Source organism: Tamandua tetradactyla, chromosome 1 (assembly GCF_023851605.1).
Source record: "Tamandua tetradactyla isolate mTamTet1 chromosome 1, mTamTet1.pri, whole genome shotgun sequence".
In the NCBI taxonomy this organism is placed as follows: domain Eukaryota; kingdom Metazoa; phylum Chordata; class Mammalia; order Pilosa; family Myrmecophagidae; genus Tamandua; species Tamandua tetradactyla.
The window spans coordinates 21,465,553-21,484,028 of record NC_135327.1 but is presented as its reverse complement, the minus strand read 5'-3'; the positions used below and the strand labels follow the sequence as shown (position 1 = coordinate 21,484,028).

At 47.8% G+C, this 18,476-nt stretch overlaps 1 protein-coding gene across 7 annotated transcripts in view; it reads right to left on the bottom strand.

Moving 5' to 3' along the window:
* Positions 1 to 535: 535 nt before the first annotated feature.
* The window catches only part of BCL2L1 (BCL2 like 1), a 50,412-nt gene continuing 32,471 nt past the window's right edge, over positions 536 to 18,476 (bottom strand). For 6 of the 7 annotated variants that reach the window (XM_077111917.1, XM_077111919.1, XM_077111918.1 and 3 more), the window contains exon 3: positions 539 to 3,417. In XM_077111917.1, coding sequence (XP_076968032.1) covers positions 3,280 to 3,417 — 138 coding nt within the window. In that variant the 3' untranslated portion in view covers positions 539 to 3,279. Of the gene's footprint in view, positions 3,418 to 18,476 lie in introns of all 7 variants that reach the window. The other variant, XM_077111922.1, reaches the window with a different exon arrangement.

The window sequence follows — 18,476 nt, the reverse complement described above, 5'->3', positions numbered from 1 at the left end:
TAGGTCAGCAGGGCGGAGGGATTTTGGAAAGTAGAGGTCCTGGACACTGTAAGCGGTCGGCTTGGTGTGGCGGGTGGTCTTCAGGTTGCATTCCGCGCACCGCCACCAGGAGGCACTTAAGCCCGCTCCTGAAGAGGGGTGGGGCGGAGCACTCGAGGCAGAACCCGCCTCCAGGTCCGACCCCCAACCCGAGCGACCGCCCCTGGAATACTTGACCGCATTCCCGACCCCTCCCGGACTTCTGGCAGTAGCTACGTGGAACTCGGCGAGTAAGCTCTCCGGGGTTGCCTGCCCGATGGCGGATTCACCCCCCCCCCACCCCCTTTCAACACGTAACTTCCCCCAAGCTCTAGCTGGATTATCTCATTCAATGTGAGCAAAATCGTGTTGGACGGGTACTATTATCATACTTATTTTATAAAGGGGAAAGCAGGGGTGGGGGATGGGGGTGGGGGTGGGGGATGGAGGAACACATAGAGGTTAGGTAACTTTCCCAAGTCACAAGACAGAAATGATGACCCAGGAAACGCACCTGAACCGTTCGCCTCTACCACCGCACTAACCATGGCTTCCTTTGGTCTAATAGTTTCTACTCTGCTCTGGCTCCAGGACCTTTTCCACACGACAGCCAGGACTTTTGGGAGCTCTAAGGGGTTAATATGGCTCCCTGACTTAAAACCTCCCTGTCTCTCTACTGTCCTCAGGACAAGTTCAGCCTCCTATCCCCACCTACCTCTGGCCACATTTTCACCCAGGAGCCCCCTCACCCTCAGCTCCAGACACTAACTTTCCCTCAGTCTGAAGAAGACTCATTTCCTCTGAAACCTTGTATTCACTGCTTCTTTGTCAGGACCACTCATCCTGTCTCCCTTTTGGGTAACTGTTACGCACTCTCTGGCCCTGACTTCCAGGTCACTTACTCCAGGAAGCCTTCCCTGACTCCCAACTCCCAGACAAGCTCAAGTCCCATATTAAATGCTTGTGGAGCACCATAAGCCTCTTGGGTTGTACTGGCCTAGGCATGAGCTTCATTCTTTAAATTTTTATTTATTTATTTTTTTGGCATGGGCAGGCTCCAGGAATTGAACCCGGGTCTCCAGCATGGCAGGCAAGGATTCTGCCACTGAGCCACCATTGCATTGCCCCATTTTTGTAATTATAATGGCATTACCAAACCAAAAACCTGAATCATCCTTGACTCTTCTTTTTCTCTAGAGCCATCTCTAATTCACTAGCAAATTCTGCTGGATCTGCCTTAAAAGGTTATCTCAAACCTGACCCCTCCCCTTCTTACCTCCTTCCCCACTAAGTTCTTCAAGCTTTGCCAGAAGACTGCTTCCTGGGAGTTGTTCTGTTTCCACCTTTGTCCCCCAACAACAAGGGTGGCCCTTATATTTGACTGTCTCCCCCACTAGAATGGAAGCTCCATAAGGCAAGGATGCTGTTTGCTGCAGACTCCCCAGTGCCTAGGGCTGTTTTTGTGCAGAGCTGGCTCTAAACACTGGCAGTGGCTATGTGAATAATACTTCTTATAGAATTGTCAGCTCTAGAGGGGCAGGGACCATCTGTCCTATTCACACTGTAGCCCAGCATCCAGCACAATGCCTGGCACAGAGCAGTTGCTCAATAAAATCCCAAAGTACAGATGAAGAGATTCAGGCCCAGAGGGGGGGAAGGGAGTTGTCCTAAATCCTACCCCGGGGCAGCAGAGCCAACACCAATACCCAGCTCCCTGTAGCCTCTGCCAGCCAAGCAGCTCCTCCTTTCCCCATCCCAGAGCACAGAAGAGCCCAGACCCTCTGTTCACTGAGTCAACACAGTTTATTACTGAACTGCACTTTCACCTTCACACAGACTATTTCAAAGAGCTGGAACAAGTGTGGGGCAAGGTGGGGGGAGGGACAGGAGGCCCTCAGGAGCCAGGACCCCCAGCCAGCTTCCCTGAGCCAGGGCAGGGGAGGGAGCATCAGGCCATCTGATCTCTGGGCACCAGCTCTCCACGTGCACGCGCACAGCAAGCCAGCAGCTCCGCACACATAAATACAGACACGCTTAACAAAAATAGTATATCATCTTCACAAGGAATAAAAACTAGTCTTGAAAATGTACAGCAGAGAGCTGGGGGAGGCTAGGGCTGGGCCAGGACCCCCAGGGATGAGACAGGCCATAGATGGAGCAGAGAAGAGAGGGAGGCCTGAAGTGGGCCCCTCTGACCTTGGCAGCAGAGCTGTCCAGGCTGAATGCAAGGGGGGCTCAAATCTGGCTGGCCAGGCAGGACTGGTCAGCTCCAGCCAGCCCTACCCTCAACCCTGTGCACCAAATTCCCCTTCTTGCCCCTCCTGCCTGAGGTAGGGAAGACCCTAGGGCTCTCACAACTGCTCTGTGCACCTCCCCTTAACCTCTGGGGCAAGGCCCCTAAACCCCTGGGTCCATGGGCACTAGTCCAAGGCAAAGATGCCACAGGCTGATCTCCTTGCAGGAAGTGAGGCAGCTGAGGCCATAAACAGCTCTGGGCCACCTGTCTTGGGCCCACTTGGTCCCTCAGTCATAGTCATGGGAGCCAGGAGATGGGAAGGGATTGGGAGGGGTACTAAACTGCAAGGCCCACCTTTGCTTTGGCATTGGGTATTTCTTGCAGCTCCAGGGCCTCCCTCCCGCAGGAGGCCTCTGGAGGCCCTTGGGATGACTGGAAGCTTTGGCCAGGCCAGACGTGGAGAGGGGATCCTGGTCCTTGCCTCTTCAAGCCAAGCAGCCTGAATCCCTAATTAGTCAAAAGTGGCCCCTAGGTGGCTCTTGAGAGTGGGAATGGAAGGAAGGGGAACCCAGGTCCAGAATGGGATGGGAAATGATTAATTCTGAGGCCACAAACATCAAAACAAAGGCAATCTAGTCTCTCTTTCTGGGGAAGAGGTGCAGAAAACTTTCTATCTCCCAGCAGGAAAGTATTCTCAGGGAGGCTAAGGGGTAAGGTCCCACCAATTAGGCAGGACCCTCCTGCCCCCAGCCACTAAACTCCCATACACCTGCCAGCTTCCATGGGGCAGATGTTGGTAAAACTTCATGGGTTTTGAGGCCAGGAGAACTGCGATGTGGGGATAGGAGGCTCTCGAAGAAGCGTGGTAGGTTCTAGAAAACTAGTTGCGGGGGACCAGATACAGCCCAACCCTATGGTGGGTGGCTGGGCATGGGCTGCATGTAGTGGTTCTCCTGGTGGCAATGGTGGCTGGAAGTTGGGTGCAGGGTGGGGAGTGGGAGGGTGAGTGGGTGATCAGTGTCTGGTCATTTCCGACTAAAGAGTGAGCCCAGCAGAACCACACCAGCCACAGTCATGCCCGTCAGGAACCAGCGGTTGAAGCGCTCCTGGCCCTTCCGGCTCTCGGCTGCTGCATTATTCCCGTAGAGTTCCACGAAAGTGTCCTGCAGGGAAAAAGAAGGTAAAATGCTGTTTGAATCCTCAGACAGGAATGCAGGAGGGTGGGAGAAAGGGGGCCATCTGTATGTTATGGCCTTGGCGATTGAAAAAACTGTACCATCGATGCCCACTCTGGCCAGATCAAGTGGCTAAGGGCTTCCCTCTTTCTTGACCCCTAGATGGGGATGACCACCCCATTTTATTGCTGAGAAACAGGTATATATAGAGAGTCTTGCTCAAGGTCAGGCTAAGAAGTGGCTTATTCCAGAGACTCAAAGTAGGGAAGAGATTAGGGAACTCAAGATTAGGGAACTGACAGAAGGTGAGGGGCTGAAGCAGTGCAGGAGAGGAATGGGAGGTGGAAGAAGAGGCCTAGAAACCACAGGAGAAGCTTGGAGTTGAGGCTGAGGGTCATGATCACTGCTGTGCCAGAGGGAGGGGAAAGAGACATGACTAAAGTATCAAGAGCAGAGTAAGTCTCTGGAAGGAGCCTATGGCCAGGGCAGGTTGATGGGTGGAAAGAACAGGGCAGAATACAGAGGGTTACAAATGATGCAGGACTGAAGGCCCTCCCCAAGGATTTATGAAGAAGTCTTGTCCCTGCCCTCACCCCAGGAGGAGGTGAGCAACAGCCTTCTGCCCTGAAGCTAGGTCAGGAGGCAGGCATGTGATTCGGGAAGGAGAGGCTCTGGGCTAAATGACCCAAGCCAAGGCAGCCAGCCTCTTGGGCAGGGAGAGGGGAGCAAGGTGCACCCTTTAATGCATAAGCTTTGTACCCATTTTGTCTTATAATCCTCCCAGCTACGCAGGCTGTCTCTCCTTATTTACAGACCAGAAAGCTGGGTCTCTGTAAGCTGAGGGATTTCATGAAGGCCACCCAGCTCTGTCGGTGGCAGAAAAGGAAAGCAAACTTGATGCCTGGCACTCAGCATAAGGGCTCAGGGCTCAATATGTGTCTGTAGAGTGAACAGATCACTGGCTGGTTCCAGAGCCTCCAACCAAGAATTCCTACATACTGGGCCTGCACTGCCACCAGCCCCACCCAGCCAATTTCACCTTGTGATACCTGCCTGGGCCCACTTCTAGTCTTGTTTGCCCCTCCCCATCCTAATCATCCCCCAAAGATTTCTAAAAACATAGATCAGATCATGGTACTCCTATGCTTAAAGTCCCCCAACAGTATTCCTCTGCGCTTGGAAGGCCAGCGTCATTTATTTTCGTATCCCTAGTACCTAGCAGAGTGCCACGTGCACTGAGTAGGCGTGACTGAAAAAATCCTCAACATTTATTAAGCCATTAAGGAGGTAGCAGTGACACATAAGCCAGTGTCCTTACCACAAAGCTTAAAATCTAGTTGGGAGAAAGGATGCTAGGGAAAACAGACAGATGGGAAAAGACTGGCCATCCATTCAGACCACGACACTCCCTGCTATCAATCTTCCTAAAGCTGTCTTTATACCTGGAATAAAATCCCCACTCCTTACCACAATCAGCCAGCAAGGTGAGCTGGCCTCTACCATTTCTGCCCTTCTCCCCCCTCCTTGCACATTTCACTCCAGTTTCACTGGCCTTGTTCTTCCAACTTCTGTCTCAGGAACTTGCTATTCCTGCTGCCTGGAGCATCTGACTTCACTCTCTCACTTCATTCATGACTTTCCTCAGAAAGCCCTTCCTTGACCATCTCATTTAAAATGGTACCTACTCTCCATCTTTCTCTTTTTACCCCTTTACTTTGCTTTACTTTTCTTCTCAGCACTTTTGATAACTAAAGTCTATACTTTGTGGGATTTTTGTTTGTTTGTTTTTAATTAGTCTTTGGCACTAGATGTATCTTGATGAGGACACAAACTCTGTCTTGTTCTTATATATCCAGTACCCAGAATAGTGTCTGGCACATAATTGGTGCTCAATAAATACATGAGTAGAATGAATGCACTGAGTATCTTTTACGTGCCTGGCATTGTCATCCTATTTCATCTTCATCAGAATCCTGAAAGGTAGAGATTTGAGCCCCATTTACAGATGGGGTGACTGAAGTTCCAGAGTAGGGAAGACCATGGCTGGGGTCACCCAGCTAGCAGGTGGCAGAGCCAAGATCAGAACCCAAGATTGCCTGGCTCCAGAGTAAGTGCTGCCTCAGCAGGACACTTCCCTTACTTGGGAAGTGCTAAAAGGATTTTGAGGAAAAGGGATGTAAAGGGCTGGAGTTGAGGTGGGGTGGGACTGAGGTAGAGCCTTGGGTCTGGGGAAGAGGAGGGAAGTGGGTGGAGTAGATATGCCTCCCTGACTCTTCCCCCTCCATCCTGGCCAGCTGCACAGGATCTTGCCAGAAGAGAACATTCTCTTAGGAGGTTTGGTCGGGAGTGAAGTAGGCCCAGGTAAAGTCACAAAAAGACTTATGTGTGATGGAGAGAGTTCTGGGCTGTGCAGCACATGGGAGAAGCAAGGCCACAGCTAGAATCCAGCTTATTGCAAGGGGCCAAATGTCCCATAAGAAACCAGGGACACTGGGGTTGAAGCCAAACTGGGAGAACACTGGCTCCTTCGATGGGAATGTTCCTGAAGTAGATGTCTGGCAGCTACAGGGAATTTTCGACTCTGGGGTTGGGCTGGAGTAAACAGGCCCTCTCCCTGCAAGGACACAAAGCACTTACTGTCCAGGAGCAGTCATTCCAGGGTGGAGGGAACATTCTCATTTCCGTGCTGCAGAGAACAAGGCTCTACCCTAAGCCCCAGCCCCCACTCATGCATTCCTGGCCAGGACAATCTTCATCCCTAGGAGCTCCTTCTCCTCTTCTCCTAGTGTGTGTGTGTGTGTGTGTGTGTGTGTGTGTGTGTGTGTGTGTGTGTGTGTGTGTGTGTGTGTGTGTGTGTGTGTGTGTGTGTGTGTGTGTGTGTGTGTGTAGAATTTCCAAGGGACATCGATTCTGGGGACTGCTTTTGTAGAGAGAATATGAGCAAAATGGGGCGTGCTCTTCCTGGGCGGGTGCCTGAGAGGCGGTGGTGTGGGTATATTTAGCCCATGGTTCACACGACACACTTGGAAACAAACACAGCCATTTTCTCAGTGGGCGGCTGCACTGGATAAATAAACAGGATTGCTAAGCAGCCCCAGTCTGGAAAAGTAGAGATAAGCCTCCACTGCTTCCCAGGTGGGTTTCAGGGAGGTCTCTAATGTCACAGAGGTTTCCTGGAGACTCAGGTACAAGAGCTGTCTGTATCCTTCCTTAGCTTGGGTAAGAAAAATGTGGAGGAAGTTTCTCTTTATAACTGGGAGCAGGCAATGGCTAATGACCTCCAAGAGAGAATCACAGACCCCTAGGCAGACAGAGCCCCAAGTCAGCAAAGTCCCTACCCATTCTACAATTTCATACAACCACTTTGTGGTAGAGCTCGGACTAGAAACCTGGGACTCTTCACCTGGAATGGAGACCTTCAAAGCTGTGAGACAAGAACCAGAGTCCCCAGGAGAAGCCAATGTTGGGGGCCATATTCAAGTCCTTCTTCCAATGCTTTAGAGCCTCCAAAAGTCTGGGCTCCATATTCCTAGAGGTGGAATAGCCCAGCCCTTCATACCCCAGAGTGCTTAATGCCTACTTTGGAATCTCATGTTCCAAGAAGCCTTCCATGTCCACCCGTCCTCTAATGCCAGGATGAATGTTTTGTGCTTTCAGGTTCCCCGGACTTTCTTTCATACCATAAACATTTACTGAACACTTTCTATGCTCCAAGCCTGGCACTAGAGATACAGCAGTGAACAAGACAAACAAGGTTCCTGCTTTCATGAGGTCATGTTCTAGTCTATGCATTCTCATCAGGGGTGATATCACCTCTGATGGGGCAAAAACCGTTTTTTTGGGAGGCAAGCAAAAAAGTTTTGGATATACACTGGTTTGTGGCCTTCCTCAGGGCCACAGTACATAAACAGGCACACAGTACAGCTATGGTATTCAAAGTTCATGGAGGCAGTGGGGATGATCAGGAAAAAAAATGTTAAGAAAGACTGTTCTAGTCAGAAGCAAGAGAGAGGATAACAAAAAAGCAAAATAAGACAATCTCAAAGGTTATGGCGTTTTTAAGAAAATAGGTCACAGGGAGTTGACAGAGAATACCTGGGAGACTGATACAGATGGATTGATCAGAGAAAGCCTCTCAGAGGAAGTGAGGTTCGAGCTGAGACATCTATGACAAGAAAGCAACAGCCATGAGAGGATCAGAGATATTAGGTGAGAGCAAGCTCCATGCTCCGGCAGAGGGAACAACAAGTGCAAAGGCCCTGAGTCAGAAAAGGAAAGAGAGGTCCATAGACTGAAGTTCTCTGTTTGCATACTGGGCTTCCCCATCAGTCTGGGGGGCAGTGCAAACAGGGGCTGAGTTTGACCCATGGCTGAAGGCTAGGGCCCACCTAGACATGCAGAGACTGACTTCAGCTCCATCTCTACTCAGAGGGAGTCTAGACAACAAACAGTGCAGGTTGTCCTGCCACAGCCTGTGACGCTGGAGAAGTCAGGGGAAAAGTGACACAATGTCTTGCAGAAGGGTCAGCTGACCATCCACACTGATCAGATTCAAGCAGGTGAATCATGATCAGTCCTCCAATTTTTATCTTCTTCTCTCTCACCTCCCATATTTCCTCGTCTTTTGCTAGTGGTATGACTTTGAGCAAGTTACATCATTTTTCTGGCCCATAGTGTCCTCATTTGTTAAATAATAATAATAATAATAATAATAATAGTTATTTTGGCATAGGACCTTTCTTGAACATTTAAATGTTTTATCTGTTCAGGCACTAAGCTAAAGCATTTTACCCTCACTAGGCCATACTTCCCTACAATATGCATATTAACAATTCAAGTGATTAATTTTTGACCTGTCTCCCTGACTAGACTGTGTGCATTCTGTCATTCTGTATCTCCAGACTGGTTCTATATCTGCCTGAAACACAGCAGATGCTACTTTAAACAAATCTACTTTAAGTGAATAAATAATTTAATTTAATCCTCATAATATTTATCAATAGCCCCATATTACAGATGTAAAAATGGAGGCTTTAGAATTTACTCAAGATCCCCATATAGGAAGTGGTAGATTGGGATTAGTCTGGGTTCTGGTCTCTTACCTATTCCAATGTCAATCCTGCTCTCTCAGTCTTTGCTATCTCTTCTCACAGAAGCAGACCTTTTCAGTGGCGGCCGCGGCAGCAGCAGCAGCAGCTGACATTTACCGAGCCCTTATCTGTAAGGCACTGTTCTTGGCCCTTTTTGTGGATTAGTTCATTTAACTGTCTCCATGCTCTGCAGGGTAAGGACTTTTGTTAGCCCATCACAAAGATGATGGATCTGACACCCACACAGGACAGGACTTGTCCAAGGTCACAAAGCGAACTGGTGCCCTGGCTAGGATGCTAAGATCAACAATGTGGTCGCTGTGCTAGACTCCTAACCTTGATGTAGCACTCTGTTTGGTTTCAAAGGGACAATGCTTCTGAGCACCATCAGGGGTCAGATGCATGTACTTTTGTGATTGAAGGAGGTCCTCATGCTCACCCCAGGTAAACCAAGGCTCAAGAAATACCGAGAGACATGCCCAGAGTGGGTAGGTGGGTAAGCCAGCTTCAAGTCCCAGCATGTGGGTAGCAAACCACATAATCTGGGCCAGAGCTACAACCCTAAACTCTCCAGGAGGGGGAGGTGGCCTGAGGCTACCAGCTGAATGAATGCATTCTGGCCCCCAGCCAGCTGAGAGGAACTGGACGTCACAGGAAAAGGATGTGACGAAGACCAGGAGGGAAAGTGAAACCCTTCCGTCCTGGCTTTAGTAGGGAACAAGCATCAGTGCCAGACGGGCCTTTCCTTCCTCTTGAGTGACTGTGGAGGGGCCAGGCCCACAGCTTCCTTCCTGCTGGGTTATTTCGGGAAAGAGGTACGTGGAGAAGAGGAAGGGGCTCCTAGCAGCCCAGGGAAAGTGCCAAGGACTGTACCTTGCCCTGACCTCTCAGGGTCCTCCTGCATGGGCAGGCCATGAGTCACTAGCAGAGTCACTTTCTGCTCTTGGCCTCAGTTTCCCTGTGAGAGGAACTGATAAATGCCTGCTAAATAGACAACCAAGGCTTTGTTAGTAGATCCCTGGGAGACAGCAAGAAAGCAGATGGAGCAAATGGAGAGGTCTTATCACTCTCCTGGCAGGAGTTGCAGGGAAGAAGTGAGGTTTGCAGTTGAAATCCACTTCCTTTAGCTTTCTGGGTGGAGCTGTCGGCCCTGGAGCAAAGAGATGGAAGGACAGACTGTGCTGGGGTCAACACCTCAATTCAGCCAGATAGCTGTAGCTGTAGCTGTAGCCATAGCAAGCCTCTAGACTTCTGAGCCTCAGTTTCTCCTGTTTTGACCTCACAAAGAAGTGGTTTGAGATCAGGGGGTAAAAGCACTTGGTGAAACAAGCTGACATAAAGTCCTAAGCCATCTGGGTTTCATGGAATATTTGGAGGCACCTCACAGCAAATTTTGTGGTAATCTTCCTCCAACCCTACCCCTGGCAGCTGCCTGCCTCTTCTCCCCCCGCCCTCCTCCCCCACCTTTAGTTCTAAGAAGCTAAGCCTGTCAGATGTGCTCATTTCTCAGAAAAGGAAGTGGTTGTGTAGGGAGGAGATAACACCTCTGGCTGAAGCTATTGGTCCCAGCTCAGAAACAGGATCTCCACCTCCCCAGCTCAGAAACAGGATCTCTACCTCCCCAGCTCAGAAACAGGATCCTGGGCCTGGGGGCAGAGGGAGATAATTCAGAAGAGCATTTGTCCCTTACAGAATACCAAATTCAATCTTCCCCCCAACCGCCATGCAAAAGAGCATTTGTTGGGGGCATAGATGCTCACTAAGGGCTAATGACCTCCTTGCGTCAGAATGACAGTGGTAAAACAGCTGATATTTACCAAGCACTTTGCTAGGCTTGGTAAATAGGATTAATTCATTGAATCCTCACAGCGACCCCATGAAGTAAATGCTGTTACTACTCTCCATGTACAACTCAGGAAAGAGGCAAAGGGAGGTCAAATCACTCTCCCAAGGTAACAGAGTTCATAAGTGACAGAGTCAGGATATGAATCGAGGCACTCTGGCTGCACAGCCCAAGCTCTTAAGTCACTCCTGGGCAGCTGCCACATGCTCATGTTATGTGTATTACCAGGGATTCTGAGACTTCCCATCATCTCAGCCCTTTCTCATCCTGTTCCTGGTAACTCCCTATTTTTTCACAAGAGGAAGGCTATAGTCCTCCTTCTCCCAGTGTCCAAGATGAGACGGGCCAAGGCTCACCCTGGAACAGACTCAAAAGTGACCTTACAACATCCCTTCCTTCCAACTTTTCATTTGACACTCAAGCTCAGCTCAAACATCCCTGTATCACAGATGGAGTTCAGAAAGGTAGAGCTCCAAGGTCACACGGAGGATCCATTTCACTTTAGATGGTCCAGACCTGTGAGAGTTCACAGTTATCTTCAGGGCATCTCCTACCCATCTATGGTTCTCTGCTCACACACCTGTGGTTGGGAGGTCACTCTTCTCTGGGGTAGAGCATTCCATCTTTGGACAGCCCTCTTGGAAAACTTTTCCCTGTTGGAAACCAAAGTCTCTCTCCCTCTGACTCCCCACATTGGCTAACTTTAGTTCTGGTCCTTTCTCTGCTGCTGTCCTCCAACTCTGTCCTAAGAGTTGGGACATGTGCAGAGGAAGCTTTGCCTGCCTTGCTCTGGACCTGGCACCAAGGTCCTGCTCTTCTCCAACTCTCAGTTTCCTTGTTTGTGAAATGGAAGTACTGGTCTGGGTGAGGCCAAAGCAAGTGACAAATTAACGTCTATTTCCCCTCCAAGATGGGCTGCCAAAGCACAGAAAAGGTGGGTACTGGATAAGTCTTATAGCTAGACTAAGCTGTTTGGCTTTGGTCCTTATCTGTAAAATGGGGATAAAAAAAGTATTTATTTAAAAAAAACACCATGAGAATTAGAATACAGGTTACTAGGGGCCACGTAGGAGAAAGAAATAGGAGTTAATATTTAATTGGTATGGAGTTTGTTTGGAGTGTTAAAACAGTTTTGGCAACGGATGATGGGGATGGTGGAACAACTATGAGTATGTGATTAACACCACTGAATTGTATCTTTGAAAAGAGAAAAGAAAGGAAATTTTAGGTTGTATATAAGTTAACACACACAAACCCATAGAACTACACAACACAATGTAAACAGAACTAAAGTTAACAGCATAATTATAATAACAATGTTTCATAAATTATAACAAAGGTACCACAATAATGCAAAATGTTAATAATAGGTAAGACTATGTGTGAGGAGAGGTATATGGGAACTGTGCACTTCCTGCATGATGCTATTTTAAGCCTACAACTGCTCTTTAAAAAAAAAATCCTAGTTTAACATATAGTTGCTTAGCCTAGAGAAAAAAATTGCTTGAAACTGTTGAATGAACTTACACAAAATAATTCCACATCTGAAAATTTTTAAGTTTATTTAAAAAATTTTAATGATTTAAAAAAACCTTTAACCATTTTAAAAAAAGAAAAAAGAACAGCTTTTTTCGGTAGTAATATATGCAAAGGGTTCAGTGGTAATAGATGCAAAATTTTTAGAAATGTGTCTGGCACATAGTAGACTTTGACTAAATGTCACCTACTGTCAACTATTATTAGTCTTGGAACCTTCTCTGTGGTCTGCAAGGCCCTCCAGGTTTCTCCAGCCTTGTCTAGGGCTAGGCTGCTTCATTCCTCACATGCTGTGTTCTGTTCAATCTCAGGACATTTGCCCATGCTTGTTCCTCTGCTGAGCTCTCTCCTGCTCACCTCTTAGTTGTTAACCCATAGGCTACTCCTTCAAGGAAGCCTTCCTATCTTCCCCAAGTCTCCTTCACATCTTGGCACAGTTTGTTGAGCTGCTCACTTCCTCCCTCATTTGACCCCTTGGCCTAACTCAGTGCTGGGCCCACAGGAGGTGCTAATGAGTATGGCCAACTGGTGGCCAGTGAGGAGGGAAGAGAAGAAAGGCCAGTTCCCCCTCTCTTCGTTCCTTTCCTCAGTGCCTGGCAAACACAGAAGGGATTGGGCAGGGTGTCTACTATTCCCTAGACACCAAGTTCTCCCAGGTCCAGGAAAGGGCACAGGGAAATGGCATTTTCTGCATTGTACAGAGGTAGCAGGTAGGAGGGAATGTGGTGACAACCTACAAGTAACAGTGGCTTGGTCTCTGGGGCCAACTCCCTACTTCCTTCTGGTGTTTCTGTCCCCAAATGCTACTGGTCCAAAGCATCCCTCTCCCTTCTGCCCAAAGCTATCTCCACTCCATTATCTGGTGCTGATCTACCTGTGCTGAATGCTGGGGAGAAAAGAACAGTGACTTAGAGTCAGCAAATACAGGTTTTGTTCCCAGCTCTATCACTGGCTTGCTTGGAGTGAGTCCATTCTAACTGGGACTCAGTTTCTCCATCCATTAAATTAAGGGGACCATCCCAACGGGCAACTACTAATGCTGCAGCGTGGGAATGATTAAAGTACAAATGAACGACAACCGGGTTCTCTCTCTCAGGTATCTAGAATGGCCAGAGCCCAAAGATTCCAGTAATTAGTATGTAAGGTGAGAGGTGACACTCTGAAGTAGAAGGACTTATTACACAAAAGGGTCTTATCCTCCCCCACCTTTAAGTCTGCTAAGCCCTGTGCTCAAGCCAGCAAGACTCCAGAGGACGACGGAATAGGCACATCTATGACCCAGGGCAAGCTCTTCAGAGGGGCCAGACCTTGTGGGCCTCTACCCATGTAGCCTCAACCTCCTTACCCCAGCAGGCCTCTGACTAGTCCAGACAAGTCCTGGGTATTTTCAGCCACCTTTATCTGATCGGAAATGTTTGGAATTCCAGAGAAGAACCTAAGAGGTCCAGCGGATTTGGGGATGTGAGCAAATCCCTGCAACAACCCCTCCCCCACCCCGCCCTCCCACTTGTGAATGCTCACAGGCACACCCCATATAACCAAAAACTCCAAGCTGAAGGCTCCTGCAGGGTTGCATTTCCTACATTCCGGTTCCTTCTAGTCTTCTCATCTTTTCATCTGTGTCCCCTCCCCCACCCCCCATCAAGGTGCAGAATAGCAAGATATCTGAGATGGTGCCAGGAGAGTTGGAGATACTATCTGCAGCTGAGGCCCAGGGAGGGGCTGCCCAGAGGCTTGTTGTTCGCAGTCCATACCCAGAACACCAAGAAACTGCAGAAGGCGCTCCCCTCCCCCCAGGAGACCCAGAATAACTCACTGTCTGACTTGATGCAGCATGTGGGCCACCCAGAAATCTTAAGTGTCACAATTTAGAGGCCCCAAAAGTCTCCAGACCCAATCCCTCCTTGAACAAATGGGGAAGTTAAGATCCAGAGGTAAAGGGACTCCCCCAAAGCTACCCACAGGAACTAGTGGCAGGCCTCTTGACCCCTGGAGTCAGAAAACGTGGGTCCCAATCCCAGCGCTGGCTGCCTGGCTATGAAAGCCGGGGCAAGACCTCTCACACTTCCCAGAGTTCCAGTTTTGTATCTGTAAAACGAGAATGGATGTACCTATCTCACAGGCTTGCAGCAAGAATTAAATGGTCCATGGTTATTCTTACACATTTTATAGATATCCCCTTTGTAGTTTAAGGTGTATTAGAGAGGCTGGAGGGAAGTCCCTGAAACTGTAGAGCTGTGTTCCAGTAGCCATGTTTCTTGAAGATGAATGTATAATGATAACAGCTTTTGCAATATGACTATGTGATTGTGGAAAAAAAATCTAAAATTGTGGAATTGTAACCCATGTCAAACTCTAAAATATGTTCTACAACAAATTGTGAAGCTGTGCTCTGAAATGTATAGCTTTTTGTATATATGTTATTTTTCACAAAAAAAGAAGGAAAAAAGGTCGACTGTGATGATAAAAAAATATTGAAGCCCTCTAGCCTCTTATATTTTAGAGCAGCTAGAAGGAAAAATATGAGAGGACTGTATTGTAGCCCATGACAAACTCTGGGATCTGTCCTGTAACTACTTGTGAAGAGTGCTTTGTAAACTACTGCTTTTTATTTCTTTGCTTTGTATATATATTGTACTATACAATAAAAAAAGTTAAAAATAAATTAAAAAAAGAATTAAATGGTCTATGGTAAGTGCTCAGTAAATGCTAGCTGCTATTTTTTTGACAGCTAAAAAAGAGTAGCCCCATTTGTTCTTCTCATGTCCCTCATCATTTGTAGGTATAAACAGAAAATAACTGCTAATATTTACTGTACCTTTCTTGAAATCTCACAAAATTCTGGTGTCATCCCCATTTACCAATGAGGAAATTAAGACTCAGAGAGGTGATGAGACTTTGCTGAGGTCACCAGTTACTGAGTAAGGGTATGGGACTCCACAGCATGTTCAATTTGCCAGTGAAATCGGACAGGTGAAGAAGAACTTTCCTTCCAACCTCCCTCCCTTCCTTCTTTCTTTCCTACCTCCCCATCTTCCTCACTCCCCACCCCTTTACCTACCCATCCATCCAATATTTATTGAGAATCTGCTACCGCTAAGGTCCTGGGGCTGAAATGTGAGCAAGAAAAGACAGTGGTTCCTATATTCATGGAGCTTGCAAACTGACAGGAAAGATAGATACTGTTCAAGTGATGACACATGAACATTAGAAGTGCTATACGAGGCAACAGAAATTTATGGCCAGGTAGGACAGGAGGGAGTCTAGTTGGAGGAGAAGGTGAAATTGAAGTCAAGCCAGGAAGAATCCATGGAAGGCTGGTCTGGCCTGCTTTCTCCACTTAACTGTGTTTAGACACAGAGACTTAATAGGATGCCAACTCTGAAGTATACAAAACTGCTGGCAAAGGGCAGTAGCCAAACGTTTACATATTTCTGGACACCTCAGTCTGGACCGTGGAGTCCCAAGGTTCTCAAGAAGTCAGAGATGACTCTGAGGGCAGGGAACTGGATCCCTGGGTGCCACAAAGGGTGAGAAAGGGAAGGGCATGCTGACGGTTGCTCTGTGCTCACCCTCAACCCCCACTTGGTCCTTGCCAGTCTGTGCAGGGTAAGTTTCTCCCTCTCCCTATCTGATCATTATCTGGGACAGTAACAATGCCAATAGCTTTGGTTAGAGCTGTTAGCTAAGTTCTCTAAAATAGAAGATGACCCCTGTGTAAGCCAGGCTGCTTTGGGAATGCGGGAAGACCAGACAAGTTGCCTGCTTAGCTCTGGATACTCATTCATTCAACAAATCTTTATGAAGTGTTCACTAAGTGCCAGGCAATGTGCTAAGTGCTGGGAATAATGCAGTGAATAAATGAGATGAAAATTCTTGCCTGCATGAGTTTATAAAGTAATGAGAAGAGACAGGCAATAAACAAATGTATCAGATAGTGGCAAGTAACAAACAGAAATATGTGAGAAAGAAGAGAGAGAAAAACATGGAAGAGAACAGGATTAGACTCTACGGTCAGGGCAAGTTTCTTGAGATGACCTTTGTTTGAGACCTGAATGAACTGAGGACACAGACATTACAATGATCTGAAGAAAGGCAGAGGGAACAGCAACTTCAAAGGCCCTGAAGCAGGAATATGTTTGGGGTGATCCAGGAACAGGAAAGACATGAGTGTGGCTGAAGCTGAGTGAATGAGGGGAGACTGGTAGGCAATGAGGTGTGGAGATGGCCAAGAGCCAGATAGTGCAGGACCTTGCAGGCCAGCTATTTCAGGGCTTGGGCTTTTCCAGTGGGTACCATGGATTCTGTGCAGGGGAAGGGCACAATCTGACTTTGGTTTTAACAGGTCCCTCTGGTTGCCTGGTGCAGACCTCCATGGGGCAAGGATGGAAGCAGGTCTGGTGAGGAGCTGATATAGTCATCAAACAGGATGGTAGCTTAATCAGGATGGTGTCAGGAAGGTGGTGAGAAGCAGTCAGATTTAGAATTTATTTTTAAAGTAGAGCTAAAAGGATCTGCTGATGGATCAGTTGTGGAATGTGGGAGTTATGGGCCTCTCTGGCCCTCTCCCATCTAAAAAAGGCAGGACAAGAGGCCCTTGAGGAATTTTCTCAATTCTCAATTTCTCTGTTTTCTGTCACTTGCCAGGTTCCAAAGGGTGAGTGGCAATAAGAGAAAGAAGGCAGGGGCTAGACAGAAATGGTGAGGCAGCGGGACGGCAGGGGTCTGTCTAGGCTGCAGTGGCCCTACTTGCAGCAGATACATTATCCATGCACAGGACCATGGAATTGTCAGGCCTGGGTTAGGAGTGTGGGGGTGTGAGGGGATTTGTTTTTTATTAGGAGGGAAGGGGCAGCAGTATGTGTCCAGGGCTTAGTAGGGAGAAGGTGCTCAGGGAATGAGAGAATGAATGAAGCAATGCCAACAGGTCCCATGTGTGCCAGAATTCCCCTAGTCCTTCCAAATTAACAAGGGATAAGCCTGGTTCAAGGGACTCTTCTTCAGTCACTAGTTCCTCATCCATTACACTCTAGGATGAGCATAAAGCTCCCAGTCTTCGTGAGTGGGGAACTATGAGGTCTAAGGTTATCAAAGCAGAATATTAGAACTGAAAAGAAGTACAGACACAGCTGCTCCCCTCTGCCCATAATCACAGTCATCACTGTTTTGGCCCTATTCATGTACCATTTTATTATTTACTTAATAATTTTCTATCAATTGACTCACTTAAAAAATTTTAAATAAATGTATTAAAAATGCTTTAATTTTCCCCCATTACCCATTGTTTCTTCATCTTTTGCCTTTTTAGTAAATGGGTGCGCTTCATCTTTTCAGATGCTAAAGTTAACAACTTGAAGTCATCCTTACATCTTCTCTAGCTCTCATCTGTCAGCAAATTCCACTGGCTGTATACCCAAAATTTATCCAGAATTCCACCACTTTTACCACTAACATTTGGTCCAAGCCCACATCATTTCTTGCCTGGATTATGTAGCCCCGGTCTCCTAGCTTCTTACCTTCCCCCTCTATCTCTTTCCAATAGCCGGATCCTGTCCATACTCCACATTCCCATCTCTCTCAGAGGAAGAGTCTGTTTCACCATGGCTCACACACACTTCTTCTACCACTTTCTCCCTGTTCCCCCTGTTTTAGGCACACTCATGTCCTCTGCTCTTCGTCAGAGAAGCCAAGCACACCCTCCCCAACTTGGGGCCTCTGTACTTATTCCCGTGGCCTGGAATGTTCTTACCACAGACTGTTACATGATTCATGCAAGTCATGCAGAACTATGCTCACATGATTCTGCCTTTACTAACAAAACAAAACAACAACAGAAACACCACCAGCCCAATCACTTTCTGATCTCTTAGAATGTAAACTCCACGAAGACAGGTATCCTCAGTAGCAAGAACAGTGCTTGGCACATTGTAGACACTCAGACAGTATTTGCTAAATAAATAAAATGAAATGCAACTTATTATTTCAATAAACAGAAAACTAGTATTACTTGCTATAGACAGAACTCAATATAAAAATAAATACATTGGCTATTAAAATAAAGTGTTCACTTCCATGTCACCTAAAAGTTATTGTGAAGATCAGCAGTATATGTACTGATCAATACCCTTAACATAGGAGACACCTGAAGCCAAGGACCAGAGGCAGCCAGCCAGCTGCAGGCCAGGCCAGAGTGCCCACACCAGTGCCCTGTTGAGAGTGCTTTGGGCCCACAATCTCTCCCCGCAGAGCAGAGTTAAGATTCTGAATCTTGGGAAAGGTACAGCTGGGTTGGACCAACAGAGCTTGCTTGAGGAGACAGGAAAGCCCTCCCCGAGGACAAGGCCCAGAGCTGGCAGTTCTGCTGAGAACAAAGGCCAAATGAGGAACTTGCCAGGCTGGAGAAGCCTCGTGTGGCTGCATCATGGGGGACGGGCATGTAGGAACCTGTAGGTGAGGTCCGTGGAGACCAGACAGCTGAGAGTAGAAATGAAAACAAGGCTAGGTCCCAAAGGGTGGCAGCTTCAATCCCGTAAACACAAGACAGGCATGGGGGTTCAGGTGCAGGTTGGGGCCCCAGC